The sequence below is a fragment of the Erithacus rubecula genome (assembly GCF_903797595.1).
Source record: "Erithacus rubecula genome assembly, chromosome: Z".
Taxonomy (NCBI): domain Eukaryota; kingdom Metazoa; phylum Chordata; class Aves; order Passeriformes; family Muscicapidae; genus Erithacus; species Erithacus rubecula.
In genome coordinates this window covers 24892253-24911485 of record NC_136661.1, presented here as the reverse complement: position 1 = coordinate 24911485, position 19233 = coordinate 24892253, and the positions used below count along the sequence as shown (strand labels likewise).

General features: G+C 42.6%; 1 protein-coding gene across 2 annotated transcripts in view; it reads left to right on the top strand.

The window, feature by feature from the left end:
• DNAI1 (dynein axonemal intermediate chain 1) overlaps positions 1-19233 on the top strand; it is a 139178-nt gene that overhangs the window by 75114 nt on the left and 44831 nt on the right. Inside the window, exons 14-16 of one of the 2 annotated variants that reach the window (XM_079329917.1) lie at positions 6316-6405; positions 10962-11049; positions 12884-12963. In XM_079329917.1, coding sequence (XP_079186043.1) covers positions 6316-6405; positions 10962-11049; positions 12884-12963 — 258 coding nt within the window. The remainder of the gene's footprint in view (positions 1-6315; positions 6406-10961; positions 11050-12883; positions 12964-19233) is intronic. The other variant, XM_079329918.1, reaches the window with a different exon arrangement.

Below are 19233 nucleotides of genomic sequence, written 5' to 3'. Positions count from 1 at the left end.
ATACTGACACAGGAAATGTGGTTTGGACAGCAGGTTTGTGTCTGTGCTTGGCTGCCAGGTCAGGCACAGCAAGAGAGAATGGAGGCTGATTCCCTTGCTCAAGGAGCAGATGTTTGCCAGTGGGAAGCCTGGAGTAAAAGTCTTTAGCCAGTGTGAATATAAGGAGAAGGGACCGAATCCCACTGCTTACCTTGTGTGGCCGAGGTATAGGCAAAAGAGGGTGGCTAGGAGAGCACAGCAGGGCTGGGAAGCACTTGTGCTTCTGTGATACCCACGTGGACTTCTGTAAGTCTGTGGCTCTCTTCAGCTAAGGAGGAAGATGTGTGAAATCCCTGAGCTGCTGGGTTGGGCAGAGTGGCAGAGTCTGTGAGAGGGGCTTGTACAGCTACATCTGCAGCTCAACAGTGCAGTGACTTACAAAGAAATGCTTGAGGCACAGAAACAAAGCCATGTCTAAAGCTGAGTATTAGGGAAAAGCACAAACATAAATTATTAAAAAGAAGTGAATGTGTTAAGTGAGCTCTGGTTATCCTGGGTCATAAAAGGAAAAGGGAAAATATTTGAGAAGCATATAAGTAGTTAAAGGCATAAAGATATAGACTTATTAAAGCAAGCTTTCAGCTTCTACAGAGTGGTATGAATAAGGATGAAATATTTGGTGTTGTATTGTTTAATCTTACAGTGAGTGTCTGCTTAATATAAGAAGAGGAAAAAATCATAGGTGAGAATAAGGAAAGAATATGTTAAAGAATATTTAAATAAGTTCTTTCTCATCAGCAAGATCAGATTAAATGCTCCCTGGAGTACTTAAAGAAACAACCAGATAAATTTCAGGCCATTACATACATTTCTGAGAGTTTTTGGGCTACATCCATCCTGCATTTTAGGCAGAGGCTGGTCTTTATGTGCAAGCCCATTTACAGCACCTGAGCTGAGTGAGCACCTTGACTCAGAGGCAGGGTTGGGATAGCACCACTCTGCTGTCACCTGTGGACTCATGCTCATTTGTGTACCTGTGACATGTGCACACTGAAATATGATAGCCTACTGTCATCATCCCCACACACTTTTTCAGTGATGCTGTAGAGCCAATGTATGGCAAAAAGGTATCTGCAGGTTATTTCTTCAAAGGACCTGTCCTTACATGCAGGAGAGGAAGCAGCAAAGACAGAGTACCAGAGCTCAGGAAACTGGACAATTCACCTAGCTAGAGGCATGCAAAGCCAGCCATAGGGGGTGGAAAAATGCAGTGCATCAGGCTGCATGCTGGCCTGTAGCACAGGCATGGCCAGGGAAAGGAGGAAAGATCTCAAAGGGCCTGAAGGAGCAGGAAAACGTCTGGAGAAAAATGATGGGATTGGACTCAGGGCATTACTGACCAGTCAGAGCAATTTCAAAGTCTGGAAAAGCACTTGAATAAGTGGCAACACTACTGTTTAATGTCTAGCTAATAAGGTGATTCAGAGAAGCCAACATGGATTTATCCAGAATAGATTAGCCAGCCAGTATAATTTCTTTTCCTTTTTTTCCAGAGAAATGGGCCTCATGAATAAGGGAGAGGCAATCAAGGTTATCATCTCAATCCATCTTGACTTGACTAAAGCTTTTGATCCAGGCTGACACAGCGATATACGTATAACCAAAGCTGAGAAATATGAATTAGATAAAATAGCCATAAAGAGGCTGCTCAGGTGGTTCAGGCAGTGTGCTCAGCAAGCAGTTACACAGAGCTCATTGTCAGACTCTGAGGGTGCTTCAAGTGAGGCTCTCCAGCAAGTGAGCTGTCACTTCTGGTCTTTTTTTGATCAATACATTCATTAACAACTCAAATTACAGAATAGGGAAGCCCCCCTGGGAGGACAAGGCACTTTGCAGGACATGATTATGTTCAAAATTATCTTGATAAATTGGAAGAAAGGTCCAAAATCAATGTGATGAAATTCAATAAAGACAAGAGCAAATACTGCATTTAGAGAGGGGAAATTAAATGCACAGATACGAAATAAGAGATGGCTCTTCAGGCAGCAGGGTGCCCAAGGGGAAGCATAGCAGATCACCACCAGTGATCAGCAGTGCAATACTGTTACACAAAGATATGTGTCATTCTAATTAATTAGCAAGAATGTAAGAGAGAGTAGATTGGAACTCCTGCCTCAGGTTAGTCCTGTACCATGTGTTTGCAGCTGCAGAACCAGGCTGAAGAGGAAGAACAGGACTGATGAGGCTTGGGTCCTGAAGACAGACAGGGCCTGGAAGCAACAGTTGAGGCAATTGATTTGAGTTGGAGAGAGAGAAGAAGAGAAGGAACAGTGGCACAAACTTTTCTTGCCCTTTTGAAGACTATTACAAAAAGGGCAATAAACTGTTGTTCTTTGCATCCACTGGGATTGCCTTTACTCTTGGTAACAGAAATCTTCTGTATAAGGGCAGTTAAGCACAGGTGTATCTACAGGGAGGTTGTTGTGTACTTGTTGTTGGAGACTTGTGAGACCAACCTATGTGAATTGTCACCAGTTGTAGGGGAGTGTCTGATTTCACCTCAGAAGAGAATAGATATGTTTTTTGAGTCCTTCCAAACCCTGCATTGCCATGATGGCTTTGCCTAGGAGTCTGCTGATAGCCAGGTTAGCACTGGAAGGAATTTGTCCCCAGGTCAAAATAGCATGGACTTTTCTCAGCAGCCCAAGGAGAGGTTTGCATGTCAAAATCATCTGAATGTCTTACTTTATGCTGTTAGGGTGACCTGGGGATGGGGATTTGTCCTTGTCTTTCCTCTTCTCTAGCTCAGGCAGATTTTATTAGTTTTTTCAGGCTCTGAATGACAAAAAAATCTGCCTTATTTCACTTAAGGCAGGTATCAGCAGGACCGTGGTACTGCAATGCTGACAAAGGACTGCTTGAAGGATAATTATAGGAAAAGAAGGGGAAGGACTTGCTCATCAGTTAATGTACATGTGTGGCACCCCACACCTGAATTTTGGCAAGCCAAAAGCTAGCCAGATCTGTGTTTGCAGTAGCTGGTGCCTGCACCACTCTCCAGCCTCCTGGCCAGGGTGATTTTGACCAGTTGTATTCTGTCAGTGCAAGTGACTAACAGCCTGTGTCTCATGAAAAGGGATCAAGCATTATTTATTTCATAGGAATGACATCAGAAACATGGGCGTTTTCAAATCAGATTGGATAAATGGTCTAATCTCCTGCTGGACAGGAGCCATTACCAGCTGCCACAGATAAAAATGATAGTATTCTCTTGCTAGAAATGAATGGATTATCACCCTGCTAACCTGCTCTACATAGTAATGAACATGAGCTCTTAATATTTATATTTCTGTATATTAAATAAGATTTTGAATAGTCTCAACTTCTTCATAAATAAATGAGCTTTAAGAAATCAAAATAAAAAGTGGTAGGCTGTTTTTACATCAAGGGATTTCACACACTAATTTTGCACTGCAAAAAGAGTCAGGTTAAAGATCACTAAAAAATGGCTTGCTTTTTCTACAGCTCCTATCATGAACAGGGACAGAAAATGCTTATTGCTTTTTGTTTGGCTCCTTTTTGCTGTTTACACACACTGTTCTTTTTCATGTGCTTCTTCACTCTGATTGTATCATAGTTGAACTTTTACTCTAAATAGTTTCACACAGGCAGAATCCTTGGCTGATTATAACATGCTTCAGGGGAACTATTAACTTCTTACCACTGTGCAGACAGTTGCTTGGTTCTCTCCTTAAATGCTCCACCCCTCACAGCATGGATACTGCTAATGACAGGAGGCTGTGCCATGTTGACAAGCCTCTGGGAGCAGAGAAAAGGCCAGTTCTGAGCAGATGCCCGATTTGATTGCAGTATCATGAGGGCTAATTACTCTAATAAGCATTTATGGGATTCAGAGATCAGGAGGAAAAAGATCACAAACACGATTATGGTGTCAGAGGTGTTGAAGGAAAATTGAAAGTATTAAGTGCCAATTTCTGTTTTCTGAAATTCAAGCTACCATCATTGAGAGTTGCTAATAGTCATCTGGGGGCAGAGCCTGGTGTCTCCAAGAGGCTGTTTTTCAAGCCTAATTCAAGTGCTGTTGACTGCTTTGAATAGAGGAGCATGAACACCTCAAGCAAATCAGCCTACTTGATTTTTGGGGGTGGTGACCCCACCTATCCGTGTAATGGATGAAGAGCTATGACACCTAAATAATAGTAGAAAACTTGAATAGATCTCCATCAGAGAGAGGGTATTTACAGTGGGCAAACCCTGGGGTAAAGCTCTTTGCTTTGGAAATGCTGAAAGGAATTAGGAAAATTCCCCATAAACTTGGTAGCTCTTACGTTATTTGGTCACCTCCAGATGAGGTTCTTGCAACTCTCTGTGTTAGTGTAGACATCAGGACTCAGAAGTTGTGTCTGCAGAGAATGATGGAACCTGCTGCTGAACCTTCATCCATGTATTTACCACTGAGCTGATGATCTGCAAAGTTTTTTTCTCAAATATTTGGGAAAGCAAGCTGGAGAGAAGGAACTTGAATTAGAAGAGAACTGTGTTGGACATAGACATAAAACCATTTTACTGTCAGACCATTTTAGAGTGACATTTTAAAAATCTTTTGATTCAAAAAAACTGACACTTTTTCTGTGCTCAGCATGAGGCATATTGGACATGTTTTTTTAACCAGTGTCCCTGAGCTCTGCCTTTCTCACCTTGAATTAAAACTCCTCACTACACCAGCTCCTTCATCTGAAGCAGCTGCTGGTGATGATCACTGTCAGCAGTAGTTCATGATTGCAGGGAGATGTTCTTGGAATAGATATATCCAACCCATTTGGTCCACAATGGGTTAGACTTTGCAATCACTTTTCTGTTGAATCTGCTTTTTAATCATCAATCATTTTATTCTGGGTCATATTGAATTATGCCATTAGTTTAATGTCAGATAATAGAAGCAGTTCCACACAGAGACTTAAAATTTCACTTGTGGAGGGATACTCAATGATATATACCACTCAAGGCTCTTCAGTTGTGTCTTATAGGCATAAAAATGGCATTTTTAGGTATTCTCAAATGGCTTCCTTTTACATTCTATTTTTCCTTCCTCAGAAAAGGAAGAAAACCTGTTCAATGGAGGGTTAACTATCCTTTGCTGAGTCTCTTGCTTAATTTTCATGCTCCAAAGAACCTCACAGTATAAACAATTTTACAAAAGAGAATTAACAGTTTTTTTCCCAAGGACCTGTCACAGGAACATCCAATCTGTGTAATTAAAGTATTGAGAATGCTGTTTGTTTTCTGGACGAGGTATGAATTACATAAGTGGTCATGGATAGAGTGTCTGGTGAGCTCTGGGATGATCAAACCCATTTATCATGTTTATGGGATGATGTTTAGGGAGCTTTATCTGCTCCACTGCTTGGACAGGAACAGCTATACCTTTGAAAAGCTTCTCAGAACCTTCTAAAATGCTTGTCCCCATCCTGATCTGACAGATGCCAACAGGAGTGTGTGCTGACAGACCCAGTGACAAGTCATTCTTTTCACTTCAGTCTGATTGAATTCCCAGATCTGAAAATCGAGTGTTCTTAATGCTTTTGGTCTAACTGAAATGTCTCTTCTAAACTGTAAGCCATTTATCTGAGTTCTAATCTCTCCTGCTGAGCTGTCACAGTCAAAAGGCAAATCTCCTTACCAGGCAGACAGATGCAGACCTGAAGGTATAGGGAGGATTTCAATTTTAAAGGAGAAGTTTTCATCTCCCTAGAACAGAAGTGCCCCAAGGACCCTTGTCACACAAGGTCTGGCCTGCACCCCACACAGGGGCAGAAGGCTAATTGTAGGTTGTCTGGCTGAAGGGTAGCCATATGGCACTGCACTTGGAGTAATATAATTAGTCTAATGTAAAAGGCAAGGTTAATCCTTTGAGGGACCTTTGTGTGGCACCACTGGCATTTGCAGATGTCTTAGGGTTTTTTGAGATGACGTTATGCCACAGTGTAGATGTCTGGGGCATAGCTCAGACACCTCACAAGGCCCATCCTTGATGGCAATGCTCCAGTGACCATGGATAGGTGCAGAGTTTCCAGGTGAGGGGCTTTACTCCCTTGCTGGAGCATCCTGCAGGAAAGTGGCTGACTAGAGTGCTTGGGACAATTCTAAAACTGCTGGTGGAGATAAGTGTTCACACCAGCAAACCTCTGGGGTGCAAACCAGCTGCTCTTTAGGAAGGATTTCAGAAGACCTTGCTGAGGTCATGGGACTCTGTCCTGCTGATACTGAATGCCCTGTGCTGACTGGGACTGTCTTCTTGTTTCTTCTTGTTTTAAGGTCAAGTGGCAGAAGGATGACATGGACAACAATTCCAACTTCTTCTCTGTCTCCTCGGATGGGCGGATTGTTTCATGGACTTTAGTTAAGGTAAATAGTAGGTGGCAATTTCTTTTTCTAGTCAAATTATAACCAATTGCCTCAGAAGTTCAGTGATTCATTAGTATTATTTTTATTTCTAATGAGGCCAGGTTTGAAAAGAAATGTTAGCAATAGCAGCTGGTGCAGTCACAGCTGGATCTGGTGCTCCATGTTAAACTATAAAATGAAGCAGGGTCAGCCTACTCATATGACCTCATTGTCATATTCCCTGCACCTGTAGCACACCATGGGCCTGAAAATGAGAGATCATTTTCCTGCTTGGCATCAGCAGGAATTCAGGCCTGGTCCTTGTTCTCACACTTTCTTTGTCCCAGATGGGTCAACTAGACACAGAACAAAATACTCTGCTTTATTCCACAGCTTCCAGATTCTCATCCCCAAAATGCTCCCCTACAGATTTCAATTTGGATTGGGAGAGGGCCAATTTAAATTTCTCCCCATATGGGACAGAGTGAGTAGCACAGAGTAAGCTTGTTTTTGCATGGCCGTGGGTTTCTCTCTGCCAACTCACATCTAATACAACTTCTTAAAACTAGTTTGCGTGCCCTGCCTTTGTTAGTTTTTTCCTTTTGGAGAATGTTGAAATATGTTGATAGCAACCTAGAATTAATGTCCCAAAATGACCCTAGAATTCATGTCTCTGAATCCCAATGTGTGAGTTTTTGTGCTGGCTATTTCATTTTACGTTTGAAAATTTCAAATCTCCTGCTAAAAAATAATTGTATTGCCCTAAATATGAGTTTGAAGCAGCTGTCCCATTATTCCTCAACAAAAGAAGAAATTTCTTTACATCCTAGGATGCTCATTTTTCAATCTGTTATAGCAAGGTTTGCCTGTTATGAAATTTTTAGGCTGCCATTTATGCGGCCATGGCAGGGATTAATTTTTAGCACTATATGTAAATCTTAGCCTCATGTCCAGTTCAGCAACAGGAGCATCTTCTAATGAAGAGTGTAAGCACAGGCATATGGCACAGATTTTGAAGTTGTTTTTTCATAAGCTTTTCCACATTCATACATGCAGCTTCAGAGTCAAAAATCCCTTCTACAAGTGCATTCCAAGTCCTTCTCGCAAAAGAGCTCTCTAGACAGGGATAGACCCAGCTCCCAACTCCTGCCTTATCCCCTGAATAGGAATGCCCAGAAGATTTTTGTTGAAGTGGGCAATACGTGCCTGCAGCCAGACACATCCAGCTGAGGTGATTTGGCAGGGTGCACTTGCCACCTGAGCCCCTGAGTTGTAACTGAGTGTGCCCAGCATGGGCCCCTTAGTAGGCAGGAAACACTGGCAGAAGTCTCTTACTTCAGAGAAATGCCACAACTAGGACAACCTAAGAGTCTGCAGATTGATTCTGATAGCAGCTCACCAAGCAGAGGGTCTTTTGCACCAGTGCTTAATTGTTTCTACATCATAATCTGTGTTTTTGCTGTGCCTTGAACACATAGATATTCCTTTCTAAGTATCCTTGGTGTGACTTCTAAGATCTGATTCCACTTAGCACATTGTCATTTCTACTTATTCCTTGCATTACTGTGATGAACTTGGCCTTACCCATGTGAAAAGACTAGTTTTGTTTTGGTTTTTTTTTCAGATGAAATTACCTCTGAAATTGCCAGAATTGGTATTTACTTAGTAGGCAGGGGTGGAAAACAGAAACATTTTAGGTGCTGTCTGCTTTGGACATTTTTTGGGGGGAACAGATATTCAACAGAGACAACAAGACACAGGATGTAAGGAATATTTTATTATTATCTGTTGGGTTTTTATCCAGCGAGGAAAAATGGACAATCTGATTGAATTCCAGTTTCACAAGAATTTTTTCTGGGTTTCATTTAGGGTAAAACTGAAGACACTCCGGAGGTTTTCTATTCTACAAAACCATGGTGCAAAAGGGAATAAATGAAAGAGTGCTTTGTTAATCTTTTTGACAGAACTATCCAGAAATAAAGCTTCTTCAAACACTGGGAGCCGTTTGACACTTCCAAAGCTGAGAGCACAAAGTAAATAACTTCATTCTTTCTTCCAGCTGAATATTTGGGAAACCACATGCAAAATTTGGATAGAAGAGTTGTCAAATGTTAGCCAGGGACAGTTGATCTGCCTTGACCATAGTGGTTGTCTCTGTTAGAAAGGGGCAGAATCAGTTTGGACATGAAAAAGCATATGAGTTCTGTCTACTTAGACTGTCTGGACTTGACCTTGGGTCCTCAGGATGCAGGAAGGATGCAGGACTTCTGCTGCTGGACGATTCTATGCCCCCACCTTGGGTGCACACATTGCCTATCAAAAAGGAGAAATGTCGCAGTCATTTCAAAGAATTGTTTGGGATGCAACATGGCATTGCCTCTCAGGCTGATGCTCAGCAATCCCAGGCTTGATTAGCAGTCATAGTTCACCCTCTCCTGTGTGACCTACAGCTAAATTACTGAACAGCTCTGGGCCTGCTTCATCACTTAAGGCTAGCAAGAACTAAGGGGAAAACAGCAGCTGTAAGGCCTGATTCACTAATGCTTACAAAGTGCTCTGCAATTATTAGGCAGAAGCAACATATTATTGCTCAGTATTCCTGGAAGGCCAAATTGTCAGCAGGCTGTTTACCCAGAGGAATATGTGAATGGCTCTGGTAACAAAGAGCCTCAGGAACAGAAGCATTTTTTATGCTGTGAAGCTGGGTACAAGATAAAACCAGCACAGCAGGGGAGTCTGCACAAGCAGGGTCCTTTGTGAAGGAGAGGGGCTGCAGAAAGTATCCATAGGGCCTCTGCCAGGTGAAGGTGCTGGGAGAAATCTTCAGAGGAAGGCTGCAGAAAGGTGTGTACTTAGAAAAATGGTCTCTTGAGGTTTGCCTTTCTACCAGACCACGGAGATAGTGTGCTAGCACATTCTGGGCCTGCATAGATCACATGTGTGTCACACTGGGTATATCAACATAACCAGCTGCTGGCAGCTCCAGAGCTGCTCTTCAGACCAGAGTCATGTCTTGGACAGGGCACATGCTGTCTGGAGAGCTTGCAGACCTGGGAGCCTGAATAGGGGCAACTGCTCAGCTTGTCCTCTCTGCACTCCCAACAGCCCACCATCACTCCTATATGTATGTGCAGTGGAATGTGCTTTCTCCTGATTACTCTGGGCACTCTCTTTCAGCACATGTACACCAGCATGTGTGGTCTCTTTCTTAGCATCACTCCTGACTTTACCCACTGAATCAGATTTGTAACCAGTATTCTCTAAGAGCTGCTCAGTTCTGCAGACTCTGCAGGAGTCTGTCCTGCTTCTTTCTGCTCTCTCAGAGAGCAATTTACTGCCATCAATAGGCCAATGCATGTGGGTGTGCAGCAGTGAGAATTAGTGAGAAGATTACTTTATGGTGTTTTGACCTTTGTTTAATCTTCTGCAACTTTGAACCCCCAGATTATGATAGAGATGCGTTATAGGACATTGTCTCCTCTCAACTGCAGTACTGAACTGGTGCCCACAATATCTTCTCCCACGTCCCCCATCATGAAAATTCCTGGGGTTGACTTTGCCAGGTAGAATCTCTTTTTCCACCTCCTACTCTGGGCTAAGAGTAGCTTCAACTACCACTTAATTCACTGAGATAAGAAGTTATGCTTAGTTCCCACTGTGCTTCAATGGGATATTTGCAGATTATACCATCTAGGCCACAGCTCATACTACTCACTAATCATTAGTTGTTGTTGTATGTTCTTTTTATCACATAATAAGAGAATCACAGAATGTATGGGGTTGGAAGAGACCTCTGAAGCCCCAGGGTGTTCCTATAGTCACAAACAACTCCATCCTTCCGTGGTATTTCAACTCCCAAAACTGGTCTGAGAATGTATATTTCCTGCTGGTAGTTTCTCTATATTTACTTACCTTGTGTCTGTTTGCATCTGTCTTTTGTCTCCCACCTCAACTGTAAACTCTTTGGGACACAACCTTTTGATCCTGTGTTCACCACCTTGCACAGCAGTATCATGAGAGTTCTTTAGAACTCTGCTGAGAACAGAAACATGGGGCAGTTTTCCTTGTGCTTGCTAGATGGTGCTGGAATCTCAGAGCCCATGAAGATGAGAGTATTTTGAACTCAGGCTGCTTTGGGAATAACAAGAAGATGTTAGAAGCAGGAACTGGCAAGATGATAAGTTACTATTCATTAATGTGGGGCTTTAGTTAGCTCCACAAGAATATGAAATATCCATCTTAAACCACCCAGGGTGGTTTAACTAAACACTACCATTTAAGCTGACTATGCCAACTTTCACTAAAAAACACTGACCCAGAAACTGCAAATTTTCCAGGTCAAGTGTACATGTTGAGGTAATGTACCAGTGGCTCTCAGTTCCAGTGCACCAAAGCATCAGTTTCCTGAAGGTTTTATGGAAAACACCATGTTAGCAAGCTGCCAAATGTGAAACATTAAGCAACTTCTGGGCAGCTTTTTAAAATTCCTCCATAAAATTTGCCATTTCAAAGTACTGAATGTCTCTGTATTGTTGCTGCAAAGCATGCTATTCATGTGGAATCTCCTCTGCCTGCAGAATGAGCTGGTTCACATGGATGTCATCAAGCTGTCAGCAGATGGAACAACGATGCAGGGGCCAGAGGGGCTGCAGCTGCAAATGCTTGGTAAGAGCCCAAGTCCTTGCCATACTGATTAATTGCTGACACAAAGCCTCTAATCACTCATTCTGGGAAATTAAATTGAGAGCAGGGTGTTGAGATGGAAAGGAGCTGAAGGAGGGTGACGCCTCCTTGCTTTCATCATGCAGTAGGGCAAAATCTGTCTGGAGTAATGGCCACTGAGTCGAGTTTTGCTGGTTACATACTGCCTTTACTTACATTAAAATATTAATTGAACATTAATGCAAGAAGTGTACATTTTACTGGACTATCTCTGTTTGGATAAAGCACATACCTGTTTATGTCAAAATTCAGTTATTTTCTTACTGAGATCTGGACTGGCAAAATGAAGATGAAAAGCTACCTCTGCCTTTTGCTGTATGCACAGTTCAGGCAGCCAGGTTTGGGATGTGCTTCATCGAGTTTGGGCTCTGTAGAAACACAGCATCTATTCTGAGCTACTATGTTAGGCTTCCTCCATACAAAGTGGAGTCAGTGCAGTTCTTCTAGGCTGAATCCACTCATCCTGATCATCCTGCACTTGAGATGGTATGGGATGAGTCAGCTCTGGAGGTCCTGAATAATGCAAGGAAGTTCTCGAGGAATCCTCTTATCATCCTTCTACACCTGCTTTTGGCTGAGAAGATGGGATCTCTGTTTGGAGGACAGCCTTGCTCTGCTTTTAAGAATTGCTGTGTTTCTAGGCTAGTAACTTCTGAGCAGTCTGTGGTAAGCTTTGCAGTGCCACATAGGTTGCAAGAAGCCATCTAAAGCAGCACACTGCAGAACTCTTGGGGGCTTTGGGATTATTTGTTAGTGTTACTGGGAAATGGATTTTCAAAGACTTGTCTTGAATATTTAACAATCTATTTGAATATTAAAAATGCAGATGGTATTAGAGAGTTGAAATTACTGTAACAATTCTTTTGAGAACTACATTTTGTTAATGTTAAAGAGATAATGTTTAAGGCGACTGCCTGTACAGAAACTTTCTGTGACTCTGTGCTTCTGAGCCTTATCTGCTTGTTCCTGTTTCTCATCTGAGGATTGCTGTGGGTATCCCTGCTGGCAGGGACAGCCTCAGGTAGCTCTGGTACCCAACAGTCTTCTGCTCAAGAGAAGTGATGAAATTTTCTTTCACCAATATGTGAACTGGCTTTCTTGGATGATGATGCATCTGCCTCGGGAGCAGAAGCTACAAAATCTCAATGAGTCACATCCTGTCTGTGGTTGACACCTGTTTTAAACATAGTTCACAATGTTGCACAATTCAGGGGTTTTGACATTAACAGAATCCTTCTGTCCCTAGCAGAGGATTTCTTCACAAATCACATTCTTTGCTATTGGCTTTATTGAAGTGAGCCTGCTAAATGGATTCTGAGTTAAAGGCAAAAAGAGCACAGGAAGGTATGATGGGATATTTTTTCACTTGGCTCTTTTATGCGTAGGAAACCACTTACATTTTTGTAGATATTAAACAAACAGAAAAGATCTGTTCTTCCTCAATAGGAGGTTGCCAGATCCTTACAGTATTTATGTTTGCATCAGGCAATATCAACTCTTACCAAAATGAGTTCTGGGCTAAAGTGGTTTCCAGTTCCTTTCTGGTTCTTTCAGTGCCCTTTTACATGTCACTGGGGTGGCTGTTCAAATTGCAGGTCTTGGGGACATGCACAGCTTGGAAAGTTTAGCAGAAGGGGTGGCTTTGATTTCTTTTGGGAGCTTCTGGCTAATAAATCACTTCTGAAAACACAGGCAGTGTGTGTTTACCATAGGCAGGAAGCATATTTTGGCCAGCTGAACCAATTCTCTGTGTGAGAGATCTTTCTTTTGTTAACAGGCAGCGGGACATCGTTTGATTTTCACAAAAAGATAGACTATTTGTTTCTCGTTGGTACTGAAGAGGGCAAGATCTATAAGGTAAAAATGATATCTTTATCCTTTGTTTTACATCCTCTGACCCATGTGTGTCTTTCAGGCTCTTTGTCTGAACTGTTTGCTCAGGTGATAACAAAGTACATCTTCAGAGCCTGGTCCTGCCCTGGGATGCCTGTGGTGAGCCTGAGACCAGACCAGCACTGCAGAGGGTCACAGACAACTCTCTGCACACACCCAATTAAAACCCTCTTTTGCAGAAACATTTTTCATGCAAACTGCATCCCTGAAAATGCTGTGCAGATTACAGCTGTGCAAGTGAAGTGCTAAGTAGGATCAGAGCAGAAGTTAAAAGGCATTGATCCTCTGTCCCCATGACTATGGGGAAATGGCAGGAAAAATATCAGCTCATTGCCTTTTCAGACTTTTTATCCTGTCAGGAGTGAGTCTAATGAAGCCGTATTTCCTATGGATTAGTGTCCTGCAGCCCTTCCCTTCACAATCACATAGAATCATAGAATCATTTGGGTTGGAAAAGACATGTAAGATCTTTCTAGATCCTTTCCCCAGTCTCACTTTTTCCTTGCTCTCCTATCTCTAGTCCACTGTTGCATACTAAAACCTTCCTCCTCCTGATCACCCCATGCTGTTCCCAGCTCAGTAGTCCCACCTCCACATTGTAACCCTTGTTTCCTGCAGACAGTGCTGGCTACCTCCCCTCCAGTGCCCTCCTGCAGCTGGTGCCTTGATTCTCAGTGCCAGGCAGGAGTATCAGCCAGCCAGCCCCAGCTGTATGGTGAGTGCAGTCACACTGTGCTTACCCTTCCCACACTGGGGCACTGCCCAGATGTTTTGTACTCTCCGACCATTGCTTTTAAAAATGTGCAAGACCTTAATGTTATCACATCCCACATGCTGCCAGCTTTGGCTGAAAATGCCAGTGAGGACAAAAGTTGTTTGTGAAGAGAGATGAGCACACAGAGGGACACAGGCATCATGTTTTCTTGATAAATTGAGTTAAAAATAGGAAGTTTTGAGTTCTGCTGTATTTAGCCTTGAAAATAAAGCTGGTGGCGCCTTCCTAATACAACTGTTATTTGCACAGCATTCCTCTGAGCTGGCTCTTTGGCTCTGTAAAATCTGTAGCTACAGTCCTTCATCGTGGGGGGTAGACAGTCAGCAGAAGGCTGACACACAGGGCAGATACATCCAGACATCTCTAGAGGATGATCCAAACTCCTTCCCCCATATCTCACCTGCAAAATGACCCTGAAACAGAATAAGGACCCAAAGGAAATCACATCCTGAAATCAGTATCAGTCATTTAGGCATCCCTTGCAGAGGGATGATGCTGATTGGAATCTCTCCTTCTGCCAGGAAGTATATGGGGAGAATTTTTGAGTAATGCTCATTTGCTTTGGACAAGATAGGTGCAGAAGGGAGGTGGGAGGAGTGGGCAGCTGAGCTATTGGCAGTGGCCAGTGGATAGGTCCACTGTTTTTTTGTTGATGCTTTCAGAACACAGGACATCCAAAAATTCATGGGCAGATGTTCTGAGCTGTCTGGTCACCCACAGGAGTTGGTACCCTGGGTATTGTACTCTAAGTTGATGGGTACTGTTGTGTTTAGTCCTGATCAAAAGGCAGTAAGGAACCACAGGTTTTAAATTTATCTGTGATTGGGTGAGTGATGGATGTGGGTGATTGTGGCAGTGGATGTCAGTGTCTCATTCAGGACTGTATCTTGGCTGAGTTACACAGGAAAGAAAGCTCTTCATGGAGGAGCACTGGACAGGAGAGAATTTGACATTGAAAAAGCTGTCGGTGTTTCTGCCTTAGATAATCTCCAGTGAAACTGGAACTAGGATGCAGTTTTAACATAAGAACTGATCCCAGCCATGAAGCCATGCAGATATTTTAGCAGTTCTTGTGCCAAATGTGGGGAGATGCTGATATATAATGTCTCTCCTTTCATTGTCAGGGTTACTGGTGTGCAATATTCTTGCATTGGTGAGCCACTGTGAAAAGTAACCATTGTGCAACACAGTCCTGTAAAACCCTGTTCCAAGGGCAGGAAGCACCTGTCTTCCATCAGACTGTAGGGGTCTAGGACAACACAGGGAAGAGAAATCTTTTGTGTAGCATGAGCAGATTTTCACAGTATCTACAAAAACCATGAGGAAGAGTGGTTCCACACTTAGCATCTCCCAAGAGCTTGCTACAAGCATTTTCAAAGTTTTGGGGTCAGCTGCTGCTCCAGTTGTTTGTCAAGGAATACCATGCTCCTTCATCATGTACTTTACTGAAACACTGCACATATAAACCCCTTACTGGAGCTGCCCATGAATTGCCTTCTGCTGCCTTGCTCCACTTGGATCCTAGGAGCAGGGCCAGTCCCACAGTGGTCTGAGCAGCTCTCAGGTCCTGTGGAGAACTGAGCTGCCCAGTTCTCTGTGCTGCACTTGAATCTTGATTGAGACAGACAGACTCCTCACATGCTCTCTGAGTCAGGGATCAAACATGGGCTGCTCTCCCCATGGGTCGAATTTTAGATAATTTCTTAAATAAATTGGAAAGTGAATTCCAGGGATTTTTTTTTTTTTTTTATTTCCCCAGAGAGCAGGCATGCCCACAAATAGTGTGATAATATGTTAATTCTTTAGCTGCAGGACAATTATGGTGAAGTTCTGAAAATGGCTCAGTTAATAGTGTTTCTGAAGCCAAGAAATCATTATCTAAATTACACACAGACCAATCTATTGCCCTTTTTTGTAGAGGAGAAACTGTTTCTGCATTAATATGATTCTGTAACGCAATTCTGAATGCTTTTTTGCATATCTTACTTGCTATTTAGGAATTGTTCAGCTTGGCATCAAAAAGTATGGTCTCTGAGATTCGTGTTGAAACATTGTGACTTTCAGTCTTTGGTCAGAATACCTTCCAATAAACACGCCTTCAATAGAAAAATTGTGAGGAAATTTGAATACACTCATGTAAGAAAGGCTTTGGTTTTTTTCACTGTTAGACAGTTTTCTGGAGAGTAACAAATGAATATAATAAAACCTAGTGCAAGACTGACTAGAAGAAAAGGTTATTCTAATTTTAAACAAACATAATTTCTCGTATTCTCTTAAAGTATATACCAAAACATTGTTATCTTTCAGTTTGGGACAGGATTATTACTGTTATTACAGATGACAAAGGATGGTGCCTGTTGAATCCTTAGCACATATCTTGAGTTTTCCCTGAAAGAAGATGAAAAAATATTTTCTGGACAGGCTCTGACTTCCAGTGACCATTTAGTAATAGAGAGATCATTCGCCTCAGTGTTTAGCCTTACTTTGTCTTAGGCAAATTCTGGATATTTTATGGTTTCAGTTCTGTTCTTCATCTCCTCTCCACCTTTTCTTTGGGGCTTCTATCTGTGTTCTGCCTGGTTGCCTGATTGCTGGACTGACTGTATTTTTCAATAATTACCACAAGTTCTTTGTTTTACCATTTCCTTTTGTTCCTCTTGATGTGTTCTTGCGCCTTGGTTTCTGCTTGTGAGCCGTTCTGGAAATCTCATCATTTCTATTACAGATCTCTACAAGCAACCACTGAGCTAAAACCAGGAGAGTCTCTGGTGTAGATGGTGACAGCCTGTCCACCACAACATGCAATACATTTGTATCTGGTTTCTGAAGAGCATCTGGGTGTCCTGAGTTGCCTGGAAGTGCCAGTGTTGGGCAGCACTGTCTTTCTCTTGCCAGATACAAACCTTCTCTGAAAAAATTGCTCTTGGATTTCTGTATTGCGTAGATTCTCAGTGTTCCTGTTAGTGAACTGAAGAAACCCTCTACCTTATAAGGACAGTAATAACCACCCATTCACTGGGTATGTGGGAGAGTTTTGTGTCAGACTAACGTCTAGCGTAAACTGAAGTGCTGTTGATGAAGATTATTCATAAGTTTTGTGTCCTTAGAGTTCTCATTTTCTGTCAGTATTCCTCCCCCATGTTTTGTAGCCTTGTCAAGAGTAGTCTTTAGTTCCCTGCATTGCCATAGATGTATTTTTGCATTTCTGTCTCATCATAAAAATACTGTTTACCATTCAAACACGTCTACCGTCACTTGAATAGGAGAAAAACACTACCAGCAAATTTGAGCAGTGCTCTAGAAGCTCAGAAAGGTTGCACAAATTCCTTCTCTCTGAATCTAGTCATCCTCTTCAAAGCTCTCTTGTCAGGATTTAGGTGTCACATATTCCAGTGGTTTTGTTTTCATACTGACATATCTAATAATTGTAGGGTTCTTGAACTGAATAGTAGGGAAAGACTTTACCAGCAGTTGTAGTTAGCTCAGAAACTGCTTCTATTTATTAAAGTCATACTTCTTTTCTGAGCTTTTTCTGAAGTTTGTGGTGTTTCTTCAAAATGCATCTTGGGAAGAAAGCAGCCCTGTCTTACACTCAGAGATAATGGTAAGGGTTGTGATTAATGTAATGTGGACCTGGCAGGCACTGCCAGAGCACAGTGGATGCCTTTAGGCTAAAGCACACATGCAAGGTTCATTTCTCACAAAGGACACAGGTAGGAGTTTGCCCTATAGAAATATTTTTGCTGCTTATTTCATAGAAAAAAATGCAGATCCCTTTCCTGTCATGGAGATTGCAAAGGCAGTTCTGTGGATCAGCACATCCCAGAGCATGGTGGATCTCTGGATCTCCTGTTCCAGTGCCGAGAGAACATCGATCAAGGTCTCAACCCCCACAAGCCTTTGAAAACAGGGCACTGAACATTCTGTTGGAGGCAGACAAATCTGGTTAAAATCTCCTTCTTCAAAGTTCTCAGGTATTAAGGACCTTCAATCCACACACTTGGAAGGACAGATGGACAAAGCAGCTTCTCTCTTGTGTTAATTACTTGTGACCCATTCTGTCTGTTTCCAGCAAACTGACTTTCAAAACAAGCCAAGTACGATTTTCCTGATGGCTGAACATTAAGAATTATGAAGTAACATTATGAAACATGACATTTAAGGAGACTTTGGTCCCACAGTTAAATGCAGGGGCAGCAACACAGAGTATACAATGAACTATTAGCAAGCTTATAGATACTGTCAGTAAATTTCAGTGGGACATGAGCCACTTTCTTGTTTCCATTTCTTACCACAGCAAGCCTCTCAGGGGTGTAGGAGCTACTACTGTGGGAATGGTTTAGCACCCTTATTCCAGTACATGCACTGTGAACAGTACCCAGACAAGAAATGTCATTTGTAGTAAACAATTGAGCCTTATGATTATTTAGATTTTTGATTTGCAAGGATTAAAGTCATATAACACTTCAGCAATCCTGCTACTTGTGGCAAATACTTGACAAATGGTGTGGTGCTGCATTCAGTAGGGGATAATGAAAAGTCATTGCTGTGACAGTAGTGAGGCTAACCAACAGAAAATCCTGAAACCAGCTCCAAGGTCCTGTATGGATACAGCTTGTGTGAGAACACAAGTAATATGACATTTCATGTGAGAGTGAGTCTTTGTTGCTAGTGAAGAAAGCCTCTAATGTGCTTGAAGGGAAGGAGGTTTGGGGAGAATAACCTAAAATATGTGTACACATAACTGACAGGATCTAGATCAAGTCCCCTTGCAGCCAATTAGATTTTAATTTCTCCCTGTTTCATATGCTCATGCACAAAGTGACTTTTCCAAGGGTCCCCAATATTTTCCTTTTCTAGCTTATGAAGATGTCCTTCATTTTGCAATACAGCTCCACCCACAGCCGTGATGCTGCTGGTCTGACCCTTGCACGTCTGTGTGGGCACTGTCCAGTTCACAGGCTGCTGTTGGCTGGCCTTCAGTGGGGTCCCCTGCCCTGTCAGGGACATGCCTGAGTCCTGGACAATCTCTGTGGATCTCATACACTCTGGGAAGTCTCAAGTGGTACAGCAGAAAAAGTTGCAGAGTGGTACAATGGGGCAGGCTCTCTGAGCAGGCTGTCCAGGGTGGTGACAGGAGAGGACTTACAACATCTTTCCAATACCATTAGAGTCAAAGGGAGCAGTAAGACTTTTGTGTGCTGAGAGCACTGTTACTAAGATTTTAACTGTGAGCAGTGCTCTGAGCATTTGTGCTCCTAAGTGGTACATGGTGCTGTGAGCACACAGTGCTCCTGAGCAGCACAGGGATGTTCTCCCCTACCTTTCTTGTGAATCTTTTACACAGGAGAAGCACAGCAGGAGCCCAGGCTGGCAGGAAGACAATGTTGCTCCCACAGTCAAGAATGGTCTCTGGGACCAGGCTGTTTAAACTCAACCAGACAACTTCAATTTCTATC